The sequence below is a fragment of the Rhinolophus sinicus genome, chromosome 15 (assembly GCF_057876585.1).
Source record: "Rhinolophus sinicus isolate RSI-liver-muscle chromosome 15, RSI-T2T, whole genome shotgun sequence".
Classification (NCBI taxonomy): domain Eukaryota; kingdom Metazoa; phylum Chordata; class Mammalia; order Chiroptera; family Rhinolophidae; genus Rhinolophus; species Rhinolophus sinicus.
The window spans coordinates 23,829,944-23,857,302 of NC_142515.1; the positions used below are offsets into that span (position 1 = coordinate 23,829,944).

The 27,359-nt window shown below is 46.0% G+C and overlaps 2 protein-coding genes across 2 annotated transcripts; one reads left to right on the forward strand and one right to left on the reverse strand.

Annotated features, from left to right (window-relative positions):
- Nucleotides 1-5,036: 5,036 nt before the first annotated feature.
- Nucleotides 5,037-22,543, reverse strand: HIF1AN (hypoxia inducible factor 1 subunit alpha inhibitor). The gene is made up of 10 exons (XM_019724908.3): nt 22,528-22,543; nt 21,682-21,775; nt 18,392-18,610; nt 17,865-18,115; nt 15,038-15,186; nt 13,098-13,243; nt 12,184-12,290; nt 11,705-11,768; nt 11,362-11,472; nt 5,037-10,546 (listed from the first exon to the last, which is right to left on the reverse strand). Exons 3-10 carry the CDS (start codon nt 18,566-18,568, stop codon nt 10,502-10,504), a joined length of 1,050 nt encoding a protein of 349 aa, XP_019580467.1. The 5' UTR covers nt 18,569-18,610; nt 21,682-21,775; nt 22,528-22,543; the 3' UTR covers nt 5,037-10,501.
- Nucleotides 21,956-26,622, forward strand: NDUFB8 (NADH:ubiquinone oxidoreductase subunit B8). Its single transcript, XM_019724909.3, has 5 exons — nt 21,956-22,114; nt 22,375-22,501; nt 23,802-23,901; nt 24,313-24,468; nt 26,438-26,622. Exons 1-5 carry the CDS (start codon nt 22,030-22,032, stop codon nt 26,528-26,530), a joined length of 561 nt encoding a protein of 186 aa, XP_019580468.3. The 5' UTR covers nt 21,956-22,029; the 3' UTR covers nt 26,531-26,622.
- The last annotated feature ends 737 nt before the right edge of the window (nt 26,623-27,359 follow it).

Sequence of the window (27,359 nt, forward strand, 5' to 3'; positions counted from 1 at the left end):
ATTCAACTGCAGCCAATTGTAGTCATACGGGAAATGTGACATTATTGTTGCCAGATTTTCCAGAGAAACCAAAAATCTGGATATTTTAGTGAAAGTTTATCTCAAATGTTGCCAACTAATTAAAAAACTTTCAAAAACATGTCTGAAGCTTTGATTTGACTCATGGCAGCCATCTTAACTGCTGCCAGTTGACTTGCATTTGTAGTATTAATAACACTACATTTAGTTCCCCTGTGAGTTTTTTGATATCTGTGAAGGTTACTTTTCTGTATAGAAATACTTATCCAGAAATTATTTTGGTTTTAAAAATTATATTCAATTTTCAAAGTTACATATACAAAATCCTAGTTCTTGTCTAAGCTTTTTAAGTTCAGCTTTTACAAATCTTATTATATTGCTTATAAAACAAAAGAGTTTGATTTAATGTAAGGTTAATATATTTGATTTCCCTAAGTACTTCATTTATCTGACTAAAACAAACCTTCCCAATTACTTAATTACTATGTCTCCAATACATTGTTTACAAATACAGCAAATCTTAAATCATTTTAAATGTTCCAAAACTATATAGAAACTTAGCAAGATTTCAGTTTAAAATTTAACTCAAAATAAATTACTCAACACCCTTTAGTTGGTATTACAAGCTAAATCTGATAAAATTATAGAGGCAAATTCTCTTCCGTATGTCAAGGACTTAAGAAACCAACTGTATAGCAAACTGTAAAGCAAACATAGTAATGCTGTGGGTTTGATGTTCTTAAACATGCCTATCCTTCATTCCAAGTCCTCCAGCATTAAAAGGTGCTTCCCTATCAAGGAAACAATTTATGTTGCCCCATGTATTTTTGGGGTTACCTTCTCAGATGAGTAAGGTTGTAAAGCAACCAGAAAGATGGGTTGGGCCACTGACTGGGTTCTAAGGGACCCAGAAAGTCCTATTTGTGGCCTGTGAAAGCCCTATCACAGGGCCTCCATTACTTAAAGTGGTCACCCAGCTCACACCCCTGGGTTTGATGCTCTTCAGTACCTAATTGCATTTTCTCACAGAAATCTAGAACCCCCCTAAGCTGCCATATACCTTGATAGGGTGGTGCATTTCCTTGGCTCTGAAGACACTTGAAAGTCTTTCGATCTTGATGATTTCTGCTTTCTTTTTATATTCTTCCTTTTTGAGAAGACCACACTCATAGGTATTAAGATGACAGCTGGTTGAATGTTGGACTTCTGTCACAACTCTGACTCGTAGTCACAATTCCTAAAGTTCTCCTGCAGAACTCTGGTCTCCTCGCCCTTAGTTCACTGTCCTGTCCTCCACTCTGCGCCGCCCCTCTTCGACGGCCTTTCCCCTCTAGCACTCAGCACCCACCTTCTTTCGTGAAACCCCCACCTCTCACCATCACCCTTTCTTAACCCTCCCCCACGCCAGCTAGATGACCATAGGATCTCTACTCCATCTTCAATATTGTAGGCCCCCTTCGCCAGTTTGCCCACTCACCCTCATACTCCCATTCTTTTAGGGCAGCTGCCCTCACCTTAGAAAAAGAAGCGAAATCTGATATTACTTGTTTACACTAAGGCAGGGACAACTGAGTCTAAACTGGATGCTTCCTAAGGGGGAAAGAATTGAAAGAAAGGGGATTAACGTTTATTGGACACTTACTAGGTAGGCACTAGGCACTGGGGTATTTCACTTGAGGTGTCTCATTCCCAACAGCCACATGAGGGGACTTGCTGAGAAATCAAAGCTCAGAGACGATGAGTAATCTTATGGTCTCAATGTTGGGAATGGCGAAACCAAGATGCAAACCTAGTCCATGCACCTCCGAAATTTCTGTCCTTTCGCACCACACAGCTTTTCCTTCTTAAATCAAAATAAAATCCTTACTAGCCAAATGTTGGCAAAGTGAAAGCACAGTGTTTTGGTGGGAAATGCTGCTTTACTGCTTCCTATTAGAAATGTGGGAGGCTTGAATCTGTGAACTCCTACAATTCTGTGACCCACCAACCCTGGAAAAGCTCTCCTAAACCTCTACCCCACAACCCAACAATTAACATGTTGTGCTGGTCAGACAGCATTTTCACATGTATTGTCCCATTGACCCTGTAAGAAAGGTAGCGATTCTAATAACCAATTTGAAAGAAGAGGGGACTGAAGCATCGAGACAAATATGCTCCAAATCATCCAGCCTGTGAAAAATGCATCTAAGAGTCACACATCAGTTCCCTGCCCCTGAACCTTGTGTTCCCGCCACTCAGCCAGTGTCCTCCAGGGACCCTTGCCTTTGGTCTTCTGGGATCGGGTGGTAACCTCGAGTTTAGGACTCTGCATCTGCTCCTCAAAACCTCATCCAAGCATTTCTGTCCTGTCTTTTATGGATTTTTAGTCTCTTCCCTAACCTTATGATCTTTTCCATTTTGTTTCCCTCACCCCACGTCATCTCCTCTGAGATTCTACTCTGAGCATCTTGAGTCACAGTAGGATCAAAAAAAGCCCTGCTAGGGACAGGGGAGGATCACTTTGTGAGGGGTGTGATTGTGTATTACACCGTTTTGTACACCTGAAACTAAAACAAAAAAACAAAAACCCTGCTGCCAACAGTTTCCTTCTGTCCAAGCACTAACTAAACACGGCTCCCCCAACACTTGGTCTTTCTAATAAACCATTGCCTAGTGCCCACACTGAACTGGGTGTCTTAAAAACATTACACAACCCTCGTCACAATGTTGCAAGCCATGTGGTACTTCCCACCCCTTGTGGGTGAGAAAGACCTGGACACCTTAACTTACCTCAGGTCACAGAGTTAGGAAGCAGCAAATAGGGCTTCAGAGTCAGGAGTCATATCGAAGGCTTCATTCTCACAGACATCACTCAAGTTTTTGTGAGAACGATGACCACGCCGATTATAAAAATGGGTAGGGTTTTACTCAAACAATATAGTCACAAGCTCACTATTCACAGACTTTGAAAGGAACCTTCTGGAGCCCATGGTCCTGCTGCCGTTAGACCAGCATGGCAGCCTCTGCACCAGTCTGTCTCCTGCGTCCTGACCCGCTGTGCTGCCAGCTCGCAGACACCTTCAGTGCCTCCTATCCCCTGGCGGCAGAAAATCTGATGTCTTCTATTTTCACTTATAGGGTGTTTCAGGTGTTTTTAATATTCAGAAAAGGATATTTGGAAGAACATTCCCCCAGCGAAGGCAGTCTGAACTGGCCCTTGAGTCAGAGGTCACTGAGAAGCGGCAGGGGCATGAGCAGGAAGTGTGCTTGTACCTCTGCTCTGCTCATGAGCTGACAACTGCACTTGCCCTGACACTAGAAGAAGCAGGACCTTAGGCCAGAAAGCTAGACGGGAGGTAAGGGCTTCGAGAGAGAGGGCTGGGCCACTGCTAAGGAACAGTCACCCTACTGAGCCTTTCTTAACACACCTTGTTTCACGTGACCCTGACAAGGCAGGGAATGTTATACCCAGACATTGGAAGTTGAGTTTCAGGCAGTTTGTCATTTACCCAAGGTCACACAGAATGACAGATCTAGGATTCAAAGCCAGGTGTGTAAAGCCCCGATTCTCAACCGCTACCCTGTATTACATTCTACACTATATACTTGAGGTAATAAAACCTAGCCCGGATGTAGCTTAGATTTTGGGTTAAGGAGCAGTTTCCTTGAAGGGTAGGATTGACCTCAATGAGTACGTGAATAGGTTTTAAGCAAACTGAATAAAACACGGAACTTTTCTGGGGCCAAAGAAATCTAGAAGCAAAGAGGTGAATGCAAGGTGACTACAGAATGGTCTGCAGTCCAGAGATGGCTTAGCACAAGCTAGAGAGGGTCTTCCTCACCCACAGGGCTGGGAACCAGGGGCAGAGGTAAGAGTTGTGAGATGGGAACTGCAGAGGTTTGGTTCAGTGGGGACGAGGGGAGCGGCAGAGGTGGGGGCAGAATGGAAGAGATTGGGGTAGTGCAGTGCAGTGCAGAAGAGGTCGAGAATCCCCGGCAGCCAGAATACATTCATATCTCAGGCTGAGGTCTGTGTACCTGGGTCCGGCTTCTCTTCCAAGGAGGGTGGCAGGGTGGCTTCAGAGGCCAGTCTCCTGAGGAAGAGGGCAGTGGAGGGATTGCAAATGAGCAAGTGCAATCTACTTGTACTCCAGGACAAACCTGGGCCAGCAACCAAAGTGTTTCCAAGATTTCTGTGGCTTATCAAAGGGCTTCTTCTTTTTGAGGTCCATCACTGGGCTCTTTCCCAGGAGTGATTAACAAAACCCTTAAACATGGAGGAGCAGAGTGTTTGGAGACTGAGGGAGAGAGAAACCAGAGGAGAAACTTATGGCTTTTTAAAACCACTCTCCAACTCCTGGTTATTCTCCAGGTTCAGCTTAGAATATGGTACTTCCTGCAGGAAGCCTACTGTGAACACCTGAGCCTGTCAGGTGCTTTCCTCTGTGCACCTGTAATGCTAATGGCCTGCTTGTGGCCCCCGCTGACAGCACAGGAGAAGGAACACGCACTAGGTCTGGAACATACATGCTCCAGAGCGCTCCGTAAGTGGTAGCTATTAAGATCCCAGTCTTCTATTTTTCTGAATGCCCCTGTCCTAGAACAATCTTAACACACCGTAATTTAATACACTGAAGGGCATGGAATAAAACGGAGCCCAAAGGGACTCGATTTAACTCCCAGTGTCTCACGGTGTGAGGGTGCTGGCAACAGCTTCTCCGGGTGTAATGGGAATTCAGCTGCCCTCACCCCTCATGCAGGGTAAGGAGAGCTGTACTGACAGCTTCTCACACTGGCTTCAGGTTGCTGTGGGGAGCAGTGGTCTGCTGATCAGGCAGAAGACATCAGACAAGACTTGCGTCTCCCTCCCTTCCTCTAGGACAGTTTTAGGTACCAAGGCTGTTCTGTCCACCCCCCCCAGCTCCGTTCCATATGGGTTTCTCCGGGGTATTTTCCTTATTCTTCCCTATGCTTTTCTTGAGATGGTTAAGGAATCACTGACATCGTTTCTGAGTCAGTCACATAATAAATATAAGCACTGCCACCACCACGCCATTTTATTAAGTGCCTGCCAGGCACTGTGCTCAAGCTTTACATTGTCTAGGTTAATCCAACCACTGGGAGGTAGGTATTTTCAACACCCCCTTCCCTCCCACACACATCATTCTTTGAGGAAACTGAGGCTCAGAGAGGTCAAGTCAATCAAGTTCAAACACAGCTGGCAAGTAGCAACACTAAAAGTCTGAACCAAAGACAGATATCCTAGCTTTTACAAAAGCTTGGCTTTCACACACGAGGCTAGAATGTTTTTCATTGGAAGTTAAAGACCACATTCTCCCTCCCAAGATATTGTGTGAAGACTGGATTTTAGGTGGGGAAGAAGGCGAGGTCCATAGTCAGCTATTGTACTTAGAACACTCGGAGGAGTGAAGAGTCGGGGTACAGGCCGACCCCTGGGTCCCTGTTTCCAGCTGCTGGCTTCCAGGGCCTCCCCCACCTAAGATGTCCACTCCTGACATGTGACTACTCAACATGCTGTTTCCTTCCAGCAGGTGCTGAAATGCCGAGGTAAGCTACACTTGGTGACTCGGAGCATCGCCAGAAACACCTGAGAAAAATTGGGAGACATTCACAAAATGCTCCCCATCCCTGAACTGACGGACCCTAAGGCATACAGATGCATTTAGGTGGAAACAAACTTTGGTTCTCCCACCCTGGCTTGCCAGGCCTCACTCCTGGGGAGTCTCCTGCCCAGTTCCCCTCATTGGTTCTCCACTGCTCACGACTCACTAGGTACCCTCCCCTCACCCATCTCGGGGGCCGCATCATAGGCCCCTAGGCCTCCAGGCTGCCGGTGTCTGAGGCTTTGTCCCCCAGAAACGCACCAAAAATGTTCAGCAGGCTCTGCTGAGGACCCCAAGACCTGTGAGGATTACACAGAGCTGGCTGAAAACTAGCAGAAAGGGCCTCCAGTTAGAGACGCTAAACTGGGATGGACAGAACGGACAACAGAATGACAAGAGGGCAGAGCGCACACAGAATAAATGGACTAAGCTTGTGTTAATAAACATAACTATTGCAGGTCAGGAAAGGAAAAAAAGATGAAGATTAACAGTGATGGCCTCAGGGTGAGGGATCCTAGAAAGTCCACCCAAACACGTGCAGTCTGGAGGTTCTGAGGGTAACGTTTCAGGGGAAAGGACCTTGGTGAAAGGGTAGCTGCAGACTGAGCAGTGGGGAGACTGAATAGGAGAAAGTGAGGGAGCTCTGCAGAGAAGCTGGAACATCTCTTTAGTTAGAGCAGTTTGCAAGGACACGAGTTGTGAGCAGGGCCTGGAGGACAAGCACTGAAGGTCCCAAAGGGGCCATGGGCTGAAATCCATGAGCCACTGGAACCCCATGAGCCACTTCAGGTGCATCCCGGCATCCACCCTGTTTGGGTAAAACTAGTCCCTGAGGGCCATTCCCTGTAGTCCTACTAAACACTGTACTAGATTGTGAAGGGTAGAAGACCCAGAGATGGGGAAGTTATCAAGGAGAGAGACAGCTGCATCTGTGATTAAGTTCACATTCCGAGAGAAGACAAAGAACAAGCACACTGCCACCCCTGCCCCAATCGTCACGCAAACCTCTGGTCTAAGGGACCCACCACACACACGTAACAGAACTGAGGAACAAATGCCAACTGGTGCAAATTAATATTGCCCTTGAAGTTTGGACACAGGGATGAGAGGAAACATGGAGACCTGGGAAGATCCAAGTTGGAACACTCAGCCTCTCATCATCTGCCCACACATCTGGGCAAGAGGGTCAGTGTCCTCCACACATTAACTACCGCTGCAATGTGGGCAAGAAAGAAAATCAATGCTGCTGGAAGGCCTAGAGCAGAGTCCCTCCCTGGGGAGCCCAGGGGCTTGGAGAAGCCCAGAGAAGAGGAATCTTCCTGCTCCCGCAACAGTCTCTAGTCTCGTCCTCACTGGGTGCACGACACACGGCTTCACAACCTTTGCTTGTTTCATGTGGTTTCCTCTCCAACTAAGCAGAAGCTCCTGGAGGATAACAGGTTTTTTCCACACCCTGCAGTGTTGGAATGTGGCAAATACTTGTCACAGGTTGGGTGTCTGGAGTGTTAATTACAAAAAATTTTTCTACCAACAGGAAATACATGTCCAAACTATTCCATTGTTCTTCTTTGCCCTATCGCTTGCATTTGACACCAATCTCTCCCCCTTTGTTGGTTCATGCCTGTAGAGGTCTGTCCCTGTATCCACCTCAGGCCGGCGAGTGGGCCAACCTAGTCTAATACCAGCTCAGCCTTTTCGTGGGAATAATGAAAGGTCTGTGACCCGAGTCTCCAGGGGGCAGAGAGTCTCCTCACACTGGGCTGGCCCACGGGTAAGGATCCTTCCTCTCTGTCTCCTAACAGATTCAGATTAATGATCGCTCATTCCTAATTGTCAAATTTCTTTTCCTTCATCCTGTGTCTAATCACCAGTGACAGAAACCATTACGCAAATGAGAGCAGACGACTTCCCCCAACTGTTCGCGTTGGTAAAAACCTTGTAATTTAGAGCTCTGATTTGTAGGGGAAGCTGGTCTCCCCCAGGCATCCTGGGCATCTGCTCAACTGATGCCCAGAACGGCCCCTCCTCCATCCTCTGAACTCCAACCCCAACAACTATTTGACTTCAAGAGTGGTTTCCTCTGGACCTGCTGGTGTGAAAGTGGGACCTTGCGACATAGCTGACCTTCACACAGCCCCAAACCTCAGCCCCTTGGCGTCCGCTTCCATGAGTAAGGATGAGCAACAGGGCAGAAATGCTTCCTCCGCCCAAGTAGAACTGCAGTCTGAATGACCCTAACCTAGGTGAGTGAAGGGCAGAGCCGCAATCTCTTCCTTGGGGGAAAAGGAGGCGGCAGACCATGAACCAAGGTTCTTAGTCATCACCTAGATCTTCCATGCTGTCGATGCAGAAGCATGCTGGGAGAAGTTATGGGACCTATTCAAGGACACACTGGAAACACAATGGGATCGAGAACTGTCTCCCATAGCTTCTTCCAGCACTTTTAACTCCTGAGACGGCTTCCTGGCAGTTTTCCCTAGATGTCTTTAGCTGGAGCCCAGAAGAGCTTCCACCCTGCGCTGTACCTTTTGCACCCTTTTGGGCTAAGCCTGTCTGCACCAGGCACTGCCCAGTGGGGTGAGATGTGAGGATGGCCTGTAGTACAAAGGAGGTAAGAGAGTCAATATAGTTTGGTAGAAAGGAGCAGCAGGGAGTCTGTAGCCAAACAACTCTGGGTTCGAATCTTCACTGCCACTCAACACAACCTCTGAGCCCATTTCTTCAGCTGTAAAATGAGAACACCTACCTTGCAGGACACTGAGGACAAAGATAAAAGCACTAGGCACATATTGTGTGCCTAATAATTGGGGGTCACTATTATATTACCCAAGGATCAGAACCAATCCTGTGAAGGGCCCTGCCCTTGAACACCATATCAGACCTGTCAGCACAGCACCCAGCGAGGCCCAGATAAGTGGCACACACCTCCCTGGCCTGTGTCACCTACATCTGCCGGCTGAGCCAGGAATGCAGCAGATGAGGAGGAAAACAATCTGCTATCTTTCAAAGTGTGGTTGTGGTCAAGTTTATCCTTCATCTGCCTTATTTTCCTGTGTGCTCCTCTTTCCCAAAAGAGATGGAGGGATGGAGATCACCGCAATCACATTTTCCAGCATTGGTTATATTTGAAAGAACTACACTTGAGAAGGTACCGTGTTTGCACACCAACACTGCATCAGAGAACCCCAGAATGGGGTACTAAAAATAAACACCCCTCCCCAAAATACACACACAGGTGCGCACACACATATACACACACCCTCTCAGTCCATCAGTGCACTGTAACTGTAAACTGAGCTTTGGAGGTAAGAGCCATAACTCAGACACTGGAAGTAAACCTTTGGCAAAAAAGAAAAAAAAACAAAAGGAAACAATGACCCCCGAGACTCCAACTCCTCTTTCCTTCCAGAGAAGGGGCATGAAATGGGAGTGGAGGTGACAAGACAGAGCCACCACAATGCCCAATTCCAGGGGCCCCCCTTCCACTGAACAGATGTGAACGATGGCCCTTCAAGTTGTGTAGTGCACAGCTGCCCAGCTGTAAACTGCAGCTCGGACAGGGGTTCCTATGAGTAGCTATGAACAGGAAAGGAAATTCCACTTCTGTGCTCCACCAGTCACCCTGCTTTGTGAGTGTGTTTGTGAATATTACAGTGGGGTCTCACAGAAGAGCTGGTTTAGAGACAAGGCTACACTTTTGTCCTTGCCATGATGTGAGGTGGATGCCAGGTGGTGGTGAGTTAGCTGCCTAAGCTTGACCCCATTCTGTCTCCTCAGCCAGGAAGCTCCGCAGACACAGAGGATGTAGCCTGGGCAAGAGGGCAGCAGGCCCTGGAGGCTCTAACCAGTCAGCCTCAGGCAGGCTGCAGTGAGATCTGACCAACACCCAATGGCTAAAACTGAGTTTGAGAGCTTTAGGTTAAGTCAGGCAGTGCTGCCCTGGGGTTCCCTCGGTATGTCCCACTGGACAGGGTTAAGCAGTAGAGAAACTCGGTAAGCAAAGAGGCAGGCCAGTGTGAACACACATCCACACGCGCACACACACCCCGCACAGAGGCTTGCATCCCTAGAACCTAGAGAAGCTACTGCTAGGAGGACTCCCTTGGTACCCAGCAGAGGGAGCAAGAGCTGGTGCTGAAAGAGAAAAGCTGCATGTGCCTGCAATTTGGAATTTCTGCACAATCCTTGGTTCTTGTGGCCCAAGGGTCTTTTCCATGTATGGCTTGAACATGAAGGTCCCAGCTGGAACCCTGTATTCTCTCTCACAGGAAGCTCTGTAGGCTCTCAAAGGCAAACCTCCCTATTCCTCTCCCCATTTGAGTCCCAGGAGCCATTCCCACCCAGCACAGAGCCTGACTCTGGGAAGCCTGGCAGGAGGCTGACTGACCTACAGGTCAGGGCAGCGCTGGCCCTGCAGCCCAGGTGTAGTTAGTGGGCATCCACGAGCATCTCCTCTCTGAGGCTGAGGCACTAAGGCTGCAGGAGACAGGACTGAGAACCAGAAGTGGCGTCCCGACCCACAGGAGGACGCAAGGAACAGATACACACGTGTGTGCACGCACACACGTCCCGAGGTTGACAGATTGACACACACACACGATGACAACCAGAAGCTGGGACTCCAACACTGAATGCAGGACTTTAGGGAGGCAGAGAGGGGAGGTGCTGGGCACAGAGGCAAGGGTAAGAAGTCCCTCCAAATGGGAGCGGAGTGCCAACCACCCTGCCTTGCCCCGAACACCTGCCTCCAGGGCCATGGCAAGAGTCCAGTCCGTTAAGTGCTGCGTGCAATACTAGTGCTGGGAGTCTCCTGTCCTCATCAAGGAAGCGGTGTGGACGGGCCAGCAGTCGCCTGGCAGGAGGTCTCGACTCCTGGCAGGCTAGTTGTAGCGGCCCTTGATCATTGTGTTCAACAAGGGCCCCACCTGTGAAGAGACATGAGGAGCCAGTCAGAACTGCCTGTGCTCTGACCCTGGAGCCACACGGGGGTGTCGGGAGACATTCGATGTCAAGCCACAGGCAAGAACCAGGTTTTCATTCAATCTTGTAAACCCTCTAACCAATTCTTCCTGGGAGTCAACCCAGTATTCTGGGGCATGGCCCTTGCCTCTGGATTCATCTTCCCCCTCACAATACCCTGTATCTGTACATGGCACCAAACTGACAAACAGAAGGTCAGAGGGCTAATAATCCCCAAACATCCAAGACTGTTTGTCTGCATGTTTCTTAAATGTGCCTAAAGAATGTTACATGCCTCTATATCCTGAAAGTCACCTACAATTGGGGCCAGTGCCACCTCCCAACCCCACAGGTCCCCTGGAGGCAAGAGCGTTACAAATACAAACCTCCTCCATTTGCCCGATGGGCCACTGGCACACCTGTGTGGGAAGCAGGTCTCAACATTACCGAGAGCAGCCTTGGAACAGCTGGGAGTGAAGAGATGCTTTACTGCTTGCTTCCCATTCCAGAAGAATCCCCTCAGGGGTCCCCAGCTGGCACACAAGCCCCATGGGGAACATTATCACTAGCATGGAACAGATTATAATTGATCCGCCAGTCAAGCCCAGCTTTCACCAGAAAAACAAGGAGTTTCTGAACATGCCCATAACCTCTATGGAGAGGACACCAGATACTGAAACAGAGGCGCTATAGAGAATGTGACGCTTTCCAGGGAAATCCTGACTTTCCCAGGTCACTGTCCAATGAACCATACGAGTGCCACCTTGGGGCAGCCACATACCTCCTGTGGGTTCCCCAAGGCCTCTCCAAGCATCTTCTCAATGTTTCTCATTATGGCCACTTTCTGATGGGCTTTGAGAGGATATTCAATTCTCTTAGGGGTGGGAGCCCCCTGCAAAGGAAGCAGTAGCTCAGGAAACGCCTTTAGCAGAACGCGTCAGTGTCACCCACTATTCCCAGCACCGTCCTCCCTTGTAAGAAACACAGTGCAAGTCCATCCTTTGTCATCTTCCCAAAGACCCGGGAATCACTTCCACAGGCAGCCAACCTCCCCACCCTGCCCCCAAATAATTTATTACACCTACCTTATCCTGGTCCCACCTAGGAAAAAACCCCATATTCACCTTATACCAGAAGTTCACAGTGATGGTAATCCCCCCATTTAGTAATGACTCTATGTGATGCCACCTGAAAGAAAACAAACAGGCTCCTGTTTGCTACCAATACTTTTCAGAGGAAGAGATGGAAAACTAGAGCGAGTCCAGCTAAGGGAAATAATGAAGACAGTATCTTTATGTTTATCCTGTCAAACACACCCCGGGACTAGAGGCAGTGGTCTTCAGTCTCCACATACCAAAGAGCCAAGAACAGTTTCTCCAGCCTCAAGCCTCTGGGACCATTTTGGACTTGAGGAACTGTCATCTTGTCCTAAAGACAGGGTTATCATTTCCCCCACGTTCACTGTTCTCAGATCTGGACACACCAACCTTCCTATAGATCACGTCAGTCCAGTCCTGCCACAACCCAAGAGGGACACAAGGATGGCTCTGCAGGGATGGGAACGAAAGCTCCTGAGAGGCCCCCAGTCCCAGCCCCTCCTCACCAGTACATTGGGATGTAAAGCACGTCACCAGGGCCAACCACCGTTTCATAACCAACCACGTTCTGGAAACTGGGGAACCTCTCGTAGTCAGGATGGTCAAAGTCCACCTGAGAGGTTCAAGAGAAAGAAAAAAAAAATCAGTCAATCATCAAATTTTACCAGTAACTAATAGGTGCCAGTTATTCTGCGAGTCCAAAAAAAGATGCCTTAAAAATGTCTTTCGAATTTACATCCAGCAGAAGATACAACATACATTACACACACACTCTGAGAATGAGGTAAGACAGGCTATGATCGAATACTGAGTGAAAAAGAATCCTAGGCCTCAGTGCTCCTGAGGTTACAAGCCCATCGTCACAGCTTGCAGGTCAGCCACCTACTTGTGCATGAAGGACTCCTCCTTCACCCAAACCTTCAGAAACTTTCTCCCAAACACATACTCTAACCAGCCAAGACTCCTGTATGCAGTAGCGAGGCAGCTTTCACCTCCAGAAAGAAAAGGACCTCTCTGGTTGGCCAGAAAGGCAACCATATACCTCACTGGGCTGCAAAAAAGACACTGACGTATCTCTCAATTTTATTCACCTTTCTTTTTATCAAAAAGGAACATCCATGACAAAAGAAAACAATACTTAAATCCAATGGAGACTACATTTTGTTCCATGAAGTTGTAATCCAATCAAACAGGGTGACCTGACTCCATCGGCATCAGCAATGGGGTCTGACCTCCAGCATTAGCTCTACGGGGCTGCTTATACTTAGAAACATCTGGAGACCACCACAGGGGCCTGGGATAAATGAAGTACAATGTGAAATTATCTTGAGCTTGTCTAAACTTGACATACCACCACAGGGAAGGGGAAAGCCATACCAGCCTTGGGTCCCCAAGGAGTTCTATGCCCTCCTCGGCTCACCTGGCTCTGTCTGTCACACGGGTGATGAACAGGATATGGGTAGAGGCACTCAAACTGATCCGGAGGGAATAAAATGCATCGCTTGTAGCCCTTTATCTGAGCAAAGAAGTTCTGTTGCTCATCATAGTGAGCAGGTGTCACATTTCCTACAGGAAGAAAGACATTTTCTTATTCAGAGCAGTGGCTCTATCGCACAGGCTAGAACTTAGGGCCCAGTGCTGGAGAGAAAGCCAGCCTACGCTCCCAGCTAGGGGTTCCTCATCAAAATTTCAGGCAGAATCAGGAAGATGGTAATTACAACTCTCAGCAAATTAGATGTTACACTTTTAATCAGTAGTAAGTCTAGCAGTAAGGATTCGGCATCAATTAGCAAAGCAGACTTTCTTAAATGATGGCTGCTGCCCTTACTGGAAGCAACAGCACATTGAAATGATACAAGTCTAGCAAATACATTGTATATACCTATATTCTTCTTGACTATGGCAAGAACTCAAGGGCAGCAAAACAAAAGAAGCAATTGAAACGACTGGTATCAGCAGTGCATGATCTTCCCTGACGGAGTTAAACCATCATCCTAGGTTGTATAAACATAGGTACTTGCTTTGGGTAGCTCTGCTGGAGCTCTAGGATTCTCAACCTCCCCTCCCACTTCACACCTGTGGGATGCAACACTTCTTAGAGCAACACTGGGGCTGATGATTCTCATGGGGGGAGGAGTGGGGGAGCATATCAGATTCCTAAAGAGTGCTGTATAATTTAAGTAGGCAAATGTTTTAAATGCCATCTTGAGTTAGTTCTGCCCTAGTGTGTGTATTCTCCATCCACTCTTTATAGCTGAGGTGGCGCCACATCTGTTGTTTAATCCCACAATCCTTGAGAGCTGAAGGACCCTTTGCAGGGCTTTGCGTTTAGAAAACTTTTCCCAGGTCTGCCTGGGTGGGCCAAGACAGCGTCCTTCTTAAGTGCTCAGCGCACTGTGCATCCTCACAGGGGATTTGTGACAGAGCCTCTACCTGAGGTCCACTTCCCTGCACTCTACCACAGGATAGGAAGGCAACAGAAAAACGCAGTCAAGTAAACCAGAACTCTTTGAAACCAAGAGTTGGTTTCAAATGGGTAGGTTAAGGGTCAATCCATAAAGTCCAGATCTAAATCTGAAGAAAGGACAATCAAAGGGAGAGAGACTTCAGAGCCCAGTGGTGAATGACAGTGAATAATTACTCTGCTTCCTTGTTCAACCCAATTTATTCTCCATTTACTAAGTATGGACCTGGCACTGAGCTGTTGTTGAAAATAAAAATGAGACAGTGACTCTGGCCAATAGTAGCTCTCCTTCTGATTAGAATTTAAAGGCTTCTCCTTTTATTCAAAAGAAAAAAAAAAATTTGCTTGTGTATGCATAAAATTCTCTAGCAGGCAGGATACACAAGCAACTAATAACATGCGGTGTCTCCAGAGAGGGAAAACTGAGAGTCTGGAAAATTGGAGTGGAAGCGTTATCATTACATACCTATTTATAACTTTTGAATTTAACCCCATGAATGTATTATCTATTCAGAAGATGATGTTTAATTCATACTGAAAAATAGAGATTCTCTCTTTTACTGGGATAAAAATCTTCTGAATACACAGATCCAATAGAGAAGAGCAGTATTTCAGAGATCTCTGATATGTGAGTATACACACTCACACAGCAATTGAGGAAGGAAAAAGGGAACTTTCTTTTTAGAGTACATGAAACTAGCTTACAGACTTATACATTATCTCATTTAATCTTTTTAGTAACTATTTATAAGATACTGTTATGTCCCTTTTGCAGATGAGACTGAGGCTTGAGAGGGTGACTATTCAAAGTCATAAAGCGAATAGATGGTGGACACAGGATTAGGCACCAGGTTTGTATGACTCCAAGCTATGCTGCTTTCAGAATGATTTCTTACCTTCCATGCCGATGAGCAGCAGATTGGAAGTCAGCTGCCCCCAGCCACGCTTTCCCTGTTGCTTATTAATCCAGTTCCAGTTAAAACCCAAGAAGTCCATGACAATCTTCCTGCCCACAGTGTCATTCAGTGTTTGCTGTAGATACAACCTACGTCACCCAAGAAAAGACCCCATTAGTGCATGTCCACCCCCTTGGCATGGCCTCCCCATATCTGGAAATGGAAGCCCAAACCCACACCAGCATCTTCCACACAGAATGGCTACAGTCATGTGACTCTTAACCAACATGGATTCTCACAGAACTGAATCTTTACTTATCCTTTTCTGAGCTCACCAAACTTTTATTTTAAAGAAGTGGTTCTTAACCTTTTCTGGGTCATAACATAAATCCTTTAAGAATCCAATGACGGTTCCCCATAAAAATGCACATGCACAGAACTTTCACACAACTTCATAGATTCCTCGAAGCCTATCCAAGACCCTAGAATGATGAATCAGCCTTGTCCCAGAGACTCTCAGGGCCTGAGAAATCCCTGTGGCCCTTGATGGCCATTGTGGTAGATCGTATTACTGTTCACCAAGAGCTAATTCCCTTCCTTGTGGGAGAGTTATTCTTCTGTACCCCTCTTGAAACCAGGTTTGCTTATTTAATTTGCTTTGGCCAATGAAACGCACAGAAGTGACTTGTGTTGCTTCCAAACTGTAATTTTAAGAACTGGTACACACTACCACCACATCTTTTCCCTCTGCCACAGCAATTGCAAAGTTTCAGAGAGCAGCTGCCAGGGCAATCTGGGTCCCAAAGCGAAAAGGATGATGTAAGATGACCCGTGATAGACATGTAGTGTGAGAAATAAAACTTTCTTGTTTCAAGTTGCAGAGCTCTGGCTTGAAGCCTAGTTTCTCTTAATGATTCAGCCACCTCTCTGTAGCAGCCTTCTACAGCTGAAGGAAGACACCTCATCAGGCTTTCTGTAGGTCCGGGGCTCCTAACACACCTGAGGAAGATCAGAAGTTACTTAAGGGATGTGAAAACCCAGACACACTTAATCAAGCCCACAAAAGACATTAACAAGGGGACAAGTGGAAGACAAGACGCAGCAGCAGCCCCTTCCTGGTCCTAAGAACATTACTTGAAAAGGCTCACAGGTATCTCGGTGCCTAGAATCATGTTTAAGACAAAAATTACTAGAAATCTTAACAAGTTGGAAACACTATCTACCTCTTTGGGGACAAGGAACCCACAAGACTCAAATGCAACCTTTGGACTTGCTCCAGAGATTGTAATATGCATACATATAAAAACATTTTGCAAGTAACTTTGAAAGAGGCAGAACCACTCATGAAGCATGAATCTCAACAATTTTCTATTACACCTGAACAGTAAATACTCAAAAGAACTCCAAGAGGATCCCAATACCCTTTACCCCACAATCACAGCCATCTGTACAATTATACAACGGAGTTGGCTGGTGTTCAAGGCAGGGCAAAACTTGCACACAGGAACATTTTCTCTGTGAATCACGTATAAAGCACAGACTACATTCATACCTCATACTTAGTGAAGAAAAATGCTCTCATTATGGGAGCTAAGAAACTTAAAAGTGACTGAGGAACCAGAGGATCCATGTTTATCTCATGCGCATTCCCGTGCATGTGTTCACTGAATGGAATTACACTCGACCAGCACTGTTTAAACCGATCTCAGTCTGAACGCTGGAGGTGTGTGTGTGCACATACACATGTGCGTGGTATGTTAATTTTGAGAAAATTAATAGACCCGACGACTCAACTAAACCAGTCTTTATAAGACATAAATAACAAATCAATCCTAGTTCAGACCCTGGAAACTCTTTTAGTCAAAGTCCTATTATTATGACAACTGCTGAGTCAGAAAGATGGGGAATCCATTCACTCAGCTGCATACTGCTAACAGGAGTCAGGAAGACAACTGAGGCAGGAGACTAGAGAAAAGCCCAGGGTTGGGCACCAAATGTGAGATAGAGATGGTCATTCACCACGAAGTAAGTACTTAGTGAAAGCAATTTCCCAGACACAATCGCAATGTTCTAGTGTAGGACTGAATCCTGACTAGACCTACTGAAGATGCTGTCATCATAAACAGGGATAAACACAGAGAGGAAGAATCACTCCCGTGTGTGTGTTTTGTGCTTGCTGTTGCCAGTACAAGGTGGAACGTCAATATTCAGCCCCGCCCCCCGCCAATCTAATCTGATCTTCCCTAAGCTGGAGGATTCTCATATCCTTCACCCCAGAATCACACTAATTCATACAAGGTTTCAGTTGGAACTGTCCCCAACCAGCCTAATATTTTAGGACACAGGCTGCAAACTGGCAATCTCTGGGCTACATCAAAAGACAGACATTTTTGTTTGGTTCCTCTGCAGCATTTAAAAAAATTTAAATTAGCTGCTCACATGTAAGCCAAAAAGATTTTAGATAAAAATCTCAATTTCTGGCTTCTCTTGAACAATCAGAGTATCCGGCAACCCTGACACTGCACCCCCAAAAGGAAACAAGTGACGTAATGACTTCTCAATTTGAACAGAGTGTACGCATTTAGCCTCATCATAATTTTTACCCAAACAGCTTTACTCATTTTGTTCATCTACCTCACCCTTCCAGGCAACTGTGACGTTCACTTTATGAAGACGACCAAGAACTAAAGAGTCACAGTTCAAGTCTCATCACTTCCTCGTCCTTCAATCTAGAGAATTCACCCAACTCCTCCATATCCTCAAACAAGTACAGGAAAAGAAAACTGGGGCCCCAGAATCAATGGAAAACCAACATCCGGGAACTTACCTCTCTTCCCCTCCTCGCTGCTGTATATCCTGCAGTTTCTCAACAAACTCGTGGAACTTCATTTCTTCCCGATTGGACCTCGGTTTAAAGTTCTGGAAATTGGCCATCTTTTTCTCATCATAGTACAAGAACTTGTGGGTACTGGCACTGTAGACCGAGAAGTCTCCGTTGCCAATATTCTCTTGCAGGTATTCAAGGTCCCATTTCAGGGCAGGATACACAAGATTTGTGTCAGTTAGCACCACAGGCTCCTAAGCGAAAACACCAGGTGAAAACAAATGAAGTCGTCCCAAGAAGCTGGTGGATTCCTCTCCCATGATTCCAGCTACTTCCCAACTTCAGAATAATTTCTCCCGTTAACCAACACGAACCCCTCAAGTCCCATTTCTCCTCGCCACCCTCTCCATCACCCCTCAGGCCCTAGTCCACGGCTCTGCCAGTCCTCCAGTTCTGCCAATTTTCGCTTTCGTCCTCTCCTCCCAACCGGCTCCCTCACCCCCCACCCAGGACGCGGCCCCGCCCCCTACCTCATTCTCGATAAGCTCCTCCGCCCGGGGGTCGCTGTGACTCAGGCGCGGGATGGGCCGGGTCGGGAAGCTATAACTGCGCAGTTGGGACTCATCCCAGGCGGGGCCGGGAGCTTCAGCCTCTTCCCGGGGGTCTCCAGAGCCTGAGGCCGCGACCTCCGCCGCCGTAGCCGCCATCTCCGCCGCTAGGGACGGCCCTACCGGAACCGGAAGCTCCACCTATTCCGGATAAAACACAAGGAAAGCATAGAAATGAGCTGCGAGAGAGAGAGGCACTAAAAACGCGGAGCCGAGGCCTGGGACAGCTCCTCCTAACGGTGACCTACAGCTCTACACCCTAGACTCCACCCCTGAAGGCGTGGGCCAGACGTTGCTCCCACTGAGTAGGGGTAATCACCTGTTTAACCAATTCACAAAGTATTACTGCTGCCTCAATGTGACCAGACCTACACAGAAGGCAAAGCAGGAGGCAAGTTTAGTGGGGCATCAAACTTTACGCTAATGGATGGGGAGAGAAGCAAACTCTTGACCTACCTAAAGTAGTCGGAAGGAAAAGCAATTGTCAGATTGATAGATGTTGGGCAAAGATTGCTCTGCAAGCCTAAGCAAAAGATATATGGCAAATTGAATTCTTTCAAAATCAAAGACAGTTTTCTTTTGTTTAGCATCATTTGATTTTTCTGCCTGTGCTACCATCTCTTCTACTTGAAGGTATTTACCAATGTTATTATTAATTGCCAACCATTATCATCCCACATTTTCAAACAATTGATATTGGTTATAAACAGCCCTATCAATTACCATGATGGCTTACTTTGACAAGCTATTGCTTACTTTGACAATTTTTTAATTTATTTTTTTTGACTTTTATTTATTTTTAAGTGTGCTTTTCCAGGACCCATGAGCTCCAAGTCAAGTAGTTGTTTCAATCTAGTTGTGGAGGGTGCAGCTCACAGTGGCCCATGTGGGGATCGAACCGGCAACCTTGTTGTTAAGAGCACTGCACTCTAACCAACTGAGCTAACTGGCTACCCCCACTTTGACAATTCTTATGGCTGACCGTCAGAGGCCAAATTCTAAGATGGAGCCAAAGATTTCCATCCCATGGTGTAGATGCCCTATATAAGTCTATCCCCTTGAGTAAGAACAGGACTTATGAATATGACAGGGTCTCACTCCTGCAATGAGGTTACATTATATGGCAAAAACGTAATTAAGGTCCCTGATCAGTTCACTCTGAGTTCATCAAAAGGGAGATTTACCCTGTGTAGGTCTGAACTTGAATTCGTTGAAAGGGCCTGACCTAATCACTCTAACTCTTTAAATCTGGGTCTAGAAGTCAGAGACAGACATCAAGAAGATTTGAAGCCACGGAAGCCTTTAAAGAGCAAAAGGCTATGTAGCAGAGAATGCCAGGTATGCTCTAGGAACTAAGAAAGACTCCTGGTTGACAGCAAGAAAGCAGGGACCTTAGTCCTACAACTACAAGGAACTGAATTCTGCCAACAACCACTGAGCTTGGGAAGACACAGAACCTCAGATGAAATAGCAGCCCCAACTAAACCTTGATTTCAGCCTGTTGAGACCCTAAGCTGAGACCTAGTAGCTAACCCATGCCTGGACTCCTGACTCATGGGAAATGTGAGATAATTAATTTGTGTTATTTCGGGTTGCTAAATTTATGGTAATTTGTTGTGCAGCAATAGAAAACTAATGCACTGGCTTAACTATGTAATTATGATACACAGTAACTATGCTATACCAGACTGAAATGGGTTTAACTCTATGGAGGGTTTGGGGCTGGGGGTGGCAATTAAGGCTTTAGTTTTATCTGCATGTTTGAATTTTTACAAGAATATATTAATATGTAACATTAGGAATTAAAAATAAATAAGACTGAGAAGATTCAAATGACTAAAATCAGGAATGAAAGAAGGGGCATTACTACTGACTTTGCAAAAATGAAAAGGCATATAAGGGAATACTATACACACATTTATATGCCAAAAAATTAGATAACCTAGATGAAATGGACAGATTTTTTTCTACTAGATATATACCTAAGAGAATTGAAAACATACACCCACACAAAAACTGATACAAGAAGGTTTACAGAAGCATGATTCATAATAGTCAAAAGTGGAAATAACCCAAATGTCCATCAACTGATAAATATATAAACAAAATGTTGTATATCCCTATAATGAAATATTATTTGGCCAAAAAGGAATGAATAACTGACATATGCTACAACATGGACAGACCTTGAAAATGTTATGATAAATGAAATGTCAGACACAAAAGGCTACATATTATGATTCCATTAATATAAAATGACCAGAATAGGCAAATCCATAGCGACAGAAAGTAGATTAGTGGTTGCCAGGGGTGGGGGTAAGGGGAAATATGCTAATGGGTAGGGGGTTTCTTTTCGAGGTGATGAAAATCTTTAGAAATAGTGGTAATAATTGCACAACTTTGTAAATATACTAAAAAAGTTTATTGAACCCTTTAAAGGGGTGAATTTTCTGGTATGTGAATTATATCTTAACAAAAATAAATAAATAATCTAGACTCTGTTTTTAGATTCAAATTAGATCAGGGCTCCTTTGCATTGATTGAATGCAGATAGTGTCCAATCATCCTGAACATCAGCTAGTGGTGCTCATTTACAAGAGGACAAGTTGCTGTGAAGTAGTCCTCCTCCAAATTTATATACTGAATAGTATATATCAGTTTTTATTGCTCTGATATATATTTGAGAATGTCAATAATAATGGATTCTGCTCCAAAGCAGTGGTCGCCCTAAAAGTTCCTGGAAACATGTGCATATTTATACTGTGTAAACTATGCAAATCCCACTTGTGTAAATAAAATGAAAATATATTCATATGCAAACATAATAATGTCCTCTATCCTTCTGTTAAACCACTGTTTGTTAATTGTGCTCTGGTTTGAAAGGTATTTATCCAAGTGCTAGCAAATCTGAGGCTTTCGGAGGGCACTAGAGAGCTGCCTCTGGTGATAGATAAGTTTGGTTTTATATTTGTTTGGGTTGAGGTGACTGGGACATTCGTATGTAAACACGGACGGAATCTGAGGAGCCAATTCTACTCCGATTTATGTGTTGCATCGTGCATCTAGGTGAAACAACCAGTTTGTACAACAGAACAAGAATAAGCAAGACCAAGGGCTGAATTTGAAGAATGATCACGTTTGGGGGTGAAAGGAGGACGTGCCAGTGAAGCAGAGATAAAAGGCAAGCAGTCAGAGATTTAACACAGGCTCACTTTACTTGTACGGCTCCTGCGGGAGGTGGGTCAGCTGTCCACCCGAGATGCTCAGGTTCTTAGTCTCCATTATCCTTGGATGCGCCTAAGTCAGCTGAGAGAGAAAAGAGACACAACAATCTGAAATACCAAAGCAGTGACCTTGGTTTTCTCCCTTTCTCGCTTTCCTTCTCTGCCTCAGTCCATCCGCTCATCTGGCTTCCCACTTCCCAGCACCGTTTAAGCCCCGCCCTGTTGAACCCTTAAAACTTTTTCTTCACTACCCGCTTTCTCGGTCGCGTTTGGCCCGGCTCAGCCGCCGTGACAGGCCTTTGCGCATGTGCGGGGAGAAACCAGAAGAAGGTGAAGATGGCGGCGGCCAGGGCGGGGGTCCTGGGAGTCCGATTGCTGCAAAGGGCATCCCGGAACATGGTGCCGTTGGGTGTACGGACAGGTCCGCGAGAACCGGCGAGGCCTTAGTGTGGGAAGGGGATGCTTGAGGTTTGGTGTGTCGGGGGGGACAGTGGATACCGCGGCGGCCGTGTCCGGGCTGGGGGCGGAGGTGGAGTTGGTATATTCAGGAGAAAAGCGGGTGGAGGGTCTTCCTGGTCCTTGGAAGTCTCGGGCTCTGGCCTCCGCAGCTACTGCAGCTTGAAACCTTCGGAGCTTCAGGAGGAACGGGGTCCCTTCTGACCTGCCCTGTCTGCTCTCCAGCCTCCCACATTACCAAGGACATGCTCCCGGGACCCTATCCCAAGACCCCAGAAGAATGGGCTGCCGCCGCCAAGAAGTATAATATGCGGGTGGAAGACTACGAGCCGTACCCGGATGATGGCATGGGGTGAGATAGAAAGGGCCTGCTCGCACCTGGATGGTGATGGGAGAAGGCGGCTGGTTTAGGTGGCTCGACTCTGACTCTTTTCCCCGAACTTTCCCGTGACCCCTCAGTCATTGGTGTGGGTGCTTTTCTCTGTAGAGGAAGGTGGGAGGGGATGGGTGAGCAGCTGCTGCCGAGAGGACTTCAATTTTCTCCTTGGCTCAGGCTGTTTTCTCAAATGAGGAAGCCGAGGTTTTAATAGCTCCCTTGAGGACCCCTGAATAGCAGGAACTTTCCTTGGCTCCATCCAGAGCGCAAGGTTTCATTTGGATCGAGCATCTGCTAGGCTCAGGTGCTGTCATCCAGGCACGTGACCAGGCGGGAGCTGGACTCCTGTCACAAGAACCTTGTTTGTAGATGGAGTACCCTATATTTATGTGTATATCTCTGTTTTTAAAAAAATATATTTACTGTTAGGGCTATGAAAATCGTAGCAACTATAAAGCATGTTAAACAGCCAACTCCCTTACTCCAATTGATGTTATCTGCCCTCCCACCCCCTCCTCCCCGCCTACAGCCCCATAACAGCTCTATGGTTAATTATCTGAAGTGATTACTATCTCCCTCATTTTCTGTCCTAGCATCATTCTTTCAATTGTGGTTTCAGCAGCTCCTATTTGTCTTGTTTTCCAATCATTTTCTGTGACATATATCTAGTTGTCATCATTTCCTATGTCTTTTATTGTGTTGTGGACAAGAGCAGGCTCAGGAGCAGCCTGTATAAGTAAAACCTGGATTTGTTGGGGGAAAACCCAGCTTAACAAGAAGTCCCATGAGGTGTTTGAGATATTAAGATGTATGCCAGCTTGGTGGTTGAGGAACACAGCTATGAAAAGAATACTTTTCTAATCTGTACCCGTTTTGTTTTTATTACAATTAGCTGGGTGACCTTGGGTTCAGATCCTAAACTTCAATTTCATTCTGTAATGATAGAATCAGTATGACTGATAGCTAAATTCCCTTCCAGCTCTAACCTTATAACATTGTGTGGCTTTTTTCCCTTTTTGTTGAAAGGTAGGTCCAGCTTGCTTATGTTATAATGTTTCAGAGTTTGACATGAACTTTTAATTACAATGTGGACTCGGTGGTTAGTTCTATGCTTAGTGACTAGAAACTGAGATTTTGATTTGAAAGTCGGTTCCTCTTTCCTTAGGTGAGGCAGTTGTCTTTGTCAGTGGGTTACTTATCTTTGAGATGAGGAGACTCTGAATTGTCTGAGTGACACTGCTCAGAGCCCCATCGAGAAGTTCTTGCTGTCTCTCAGGTATGGTGACTATCCGAAGCTCCCTGACCGCTCACAGCATGAGAGGGATCCGTGGTATGACTGGGACCACTCAGACCTGAGATTGAACTGGGGTGAACCGGTGAGAAACCACATCCCATTTAACCTTTCTTCCTTCTCCCTAATGTCTTCCTTTAGCTCAAATGACACTTCTCTGTCAAAGTAACACTAAAGTTTTCTGCCCAGGGAAGCAAAATCCAGTGACTTGAGTTCTGAGGTTCCATGTGTGGCATGTGGAATGGGACTTCTGAGAATAAACAAGCCTATACTGTGAAAGTTGTAAACTTCCATGATTGAGCTGTCTCTAGTCAGCAGAAACTTGACATAAGCCAGCATCTAGTCCTTGGGCCAGAGTATCTCAAACTTGACTCTCAGAATATTGCCCAGGGCAGTAGAATGCCTGTTAAGCCCTGTATCAAATTCTGATCACTCTGGATTGCTTGCCTTTTGCAGGAAGAGCAGTATGTGACAGTTATCTGCCTTTCTGTCTCAGATGCACTGGGACCTAGACATGTACATCAGGAATCGTGTGGACACGTCCCCCACACCTGTTTCTTGGGAGCTCATGTGTAAGCACCTCTTCGGCTTCGTGGCCTTCATGCTGTTCATGTTTTGGGTTGGAGATACTTACCCCTCCTACCAGCCCGTGGTGAGTATCTGAGGTGTGCCCTTAGGCACATTTACTTAGCCCTATCTCCTGAGGGAATGAAGTCTCTGGAGTAGGGATTGAGCCAACACCAAGCTGGGCTTCCTGCTGAGACCTCTAGAGGGTTTCGCACATTGGATTGGCACAAGTACCAGAGATTGCTCCATGCCTACCTCTTGGATGTGAGTGAGAAGAAACAGTTTAGGACACAGTGAGGAATGAGAATGTGGAAGCCAGCCAGTCTCTAGAGTTGCCATTTGGGAACTGTACTTACCAGTTATGTTCCTCAAGTGATCTTTCAAAGTAGAGTCATGAAATCTAGAGCTGACGCCTTATCCTTTTTGGAGGTGTGAAGAGCACTTCTTATGGGGTGTTGGAAACAATTAAGGGTTTACTACAAATAATAGTTATATTTTGGAGAATGTAAGAGACAAAAAAAATACTGTCTAGCTTTAAGGAAATTGAATTTGGATAAGAAGAAAATTTAGGGAAATGACATGATGAGCAACATTTGAACAGATATATAGGAATTTGGCACAGTTTTTGTGTATATATGTGTGTAGGGAATGTATGTGCCAAGGGATATGAGAAGGGTTACGGTAGATGCTGAAAATATGTATATAGACTTTGGATGATGGGGAGAAGTTAGAGAGAACATTTGGGGCAAGAGAAAACAATGAAGGAAAGAAAAGGAGAGTGAGTTGGAGTGGAACAAGCATATGAAATAGTTCCTAGATAACCAGCTTTGGTTACCTGGAGATCTGCCAAAAATTCAGATTCCTGGGCTCCACTTCTGGGAGAGCCTAATTCAGTAACTCCACAGTGGGGTTCAATATTTAATAAGTTCCCAGGCAATTCTTATGTCTTGGGAAATCAGATGTGGAAATTGCTGTATTAAAAAATATCGTGAGGTGAGTTGATCAGTTAGGTCGGGCAGCTTTTACTGCGTGACTAAGGCATTTGGACTTGATGGTATAATAACACATTAATTCAGCAAATATTTATGAAGCCCCTGCTATGTACCAAGTACAGACCATGCTAAAGGTTGGGGATACAGTGGTGACCTGGTCTTCATATAGGCAGCCGGGAGCCATATTGGGTCTTTGAACAGAAGAATGATATAATGAAAGCTGGATTTTTAGGAAGATTAATCTGGGAGTAGTCTATAGGATAGATTGTAAGGAAAGGAACTGAAAGCAGGGAGGCTGCTGTGTTTGCAGTTGGCTGCTCAGTGCTACCTCGGCAGAGATAATCAATGTCCTCATGGTAGCTGGTGTGGCTGTGTGCACTGACACGAGCCTTCCTGCCAAGCCCCAGGGGCCCCAGGCTGGAGAGTGCACGTAGGGCTGGTGTGAGCACTAACTTCACTTCAGGAGAGCAAGAAACACAGTGTGGCTCTTCCATTTTTCAGTTCTGTAAGCACATCACCCTTTTCTCCTCCCCGTGAGCTGTGTTCTCTGACAGCTGTTTGTTGGTAAAGCCAGCAGCCCCTAAAGCACGTCCCAGCCGTGTCTCCTCTGTGCTTTCCCCCACTGCTGCTCCTGCACGCCTCATTTGCTAGGCCACTTTAGTGGTGGAACCATTAGAGGCTGAGTGACTTAAAGGAGATTGAGTCTGTCTCGACCCCGAGAGAGAGTGGGATGGATGGATGCATCGTCTCATTTAGAAAGCTCTCCCTCGTGCTCTCTCTCTCCACCCCCCCTCTCTCTCTCTCTCACACACACACACACACACACACACACACACACACACACACACAGTATAGGCACCACTTCCCTTACAATCTAGGCTTTCTCTTTGCCTTGGGCTGAGCAGGGAAGAGGAGTGCTCTTCCTGCTGTTCTAGCCCAGCTGGGTCTGACCAGAGGCGACCACGTCCCCATTTAGTGTGCATGGCTGTTAACTCAGAGTGGGGTATAATCAGGTATTGGCTGGATGTATGTTGTTCTTGCTGACCTGCGTTTTTTCCTTAGGGGCCAAAGCAGTATCCTTATAATGACCTGTACCTGGAACGAGGCGGCGATCCCACCAAAGAGCCTGAGCCGGTGGTTCACTATGAAATCTGAGGAGGCTATGGGTTTTGTGCACCCTGACCGACTCCTTCATTCTTACAGATTTAACCTTCATGAAATCCCTAATAAAACTTAGTGCTGTGGTATGTGTGCCTCATTTCCCCAGGAATAGCCACTACCCTGAGGAACCTCATTCTTTTCTCTGTTTTTCTGCCTGCTGTCTATAACCCCTCCGCCTCCAGATTGGAAGGATGGGAAGGTGGGGGGAGTTAAGCACAAGAAGATGTTAATTTGTTAATCTCGCTGGGACTCTGAAGGTAGTTGAGGGTTCCGTTTGTGCAGCAGGTGGTAAGTGTAGTTTCTTTTCCCATTTACAGGGTTGGGGAAAAAAGGAAGATACGTTACTGACTTCCCAAGTTAAAACAAGATTTATTTCCCATTAAAAAAACTAATAACAATGGTTAGCTAAAAAAAATAAAAAAATTGTACTCTAACATGTTTAAGTATATTATAGGAAAAAAATAGGTGTTTTTGGACTGGCCTACAGCTGTGACTGCCTCTAATCTTATTTCTCTTATAAGAATATGTATTCCTTATGCCAAAGCAACTTCTGAATCCTGGCTTTTTATAAGCTGACACTACCTGTGTTTATGAATTAGAGGACAGTTCAGTGAGTTATTACTGAACCTATGCGAGCTTTTGTTACCTTAATGATTTATCAAAACTTCTATAATAGCCTTAGAAAGAGGAAAACCGTGTTTTTGAGGGTCTATATCAATGCATCCGTTTTTATGGGCCCAGCACACTTCCGCTGCGCAATTCTGCTGTCTACAACACATCTGTTTTTAAATGAACCAACTTAGGTTCTTCCTTTTGGGAACAT

What these genes read in the sequence shown, in the direction of transcription:
- HIF1AN (XM_019724908.3), bottom strand. Translation starts at nt 18,568, where the DNA reads ATGGCGGCTACGGCGGCGGAGGTCGCGGCCTCAGGCTCTGGAGACCCC. An exon ending in CGTGTGACAGACAGAGCCAG is followed by an intron (nt 12,291 to 13,097) that starts GTGAGCCGAGGA and finishes TGAACCTCTCAG; the next exon opens with GTGGACTTTGACCATCCTGA. An exon ending in CCTTGGGGAACCCACAGGAG is followed by an intron (nt 10,547 to 11,361) that starts GTATGTGGCTGC and finishes GTCTCTTCACAG; the next exon opens with GTGGGGCCCTTGTTGAACAC.
- NDUFB8 (XM_019724909.3), top strand. Translation starts at nt 22,030, where the DNA reads ATGGCGGCGGCCAGGGCGGGGGTCCTGGGAGTCCGATTGCTGCAAAGG. An exon ending in GCCGTTGGGTGTACGGACAG is followed by an intron (nt 22,115 to 22,374) that starts GTCCGCGAGAAC and finishes TCTGCTCTCCAG; the next exon opens with CCTCCCACATTACCAAGGAC. An exon ending in TACCCGGATGATGGCATGGG is followed by an intron (nt 22,502 to 23,801) that starts GTGAGATAGAAA and finishes GCTGTCTCTCAG; the next exon opens with GTATGGTGACTATCCGAAGC.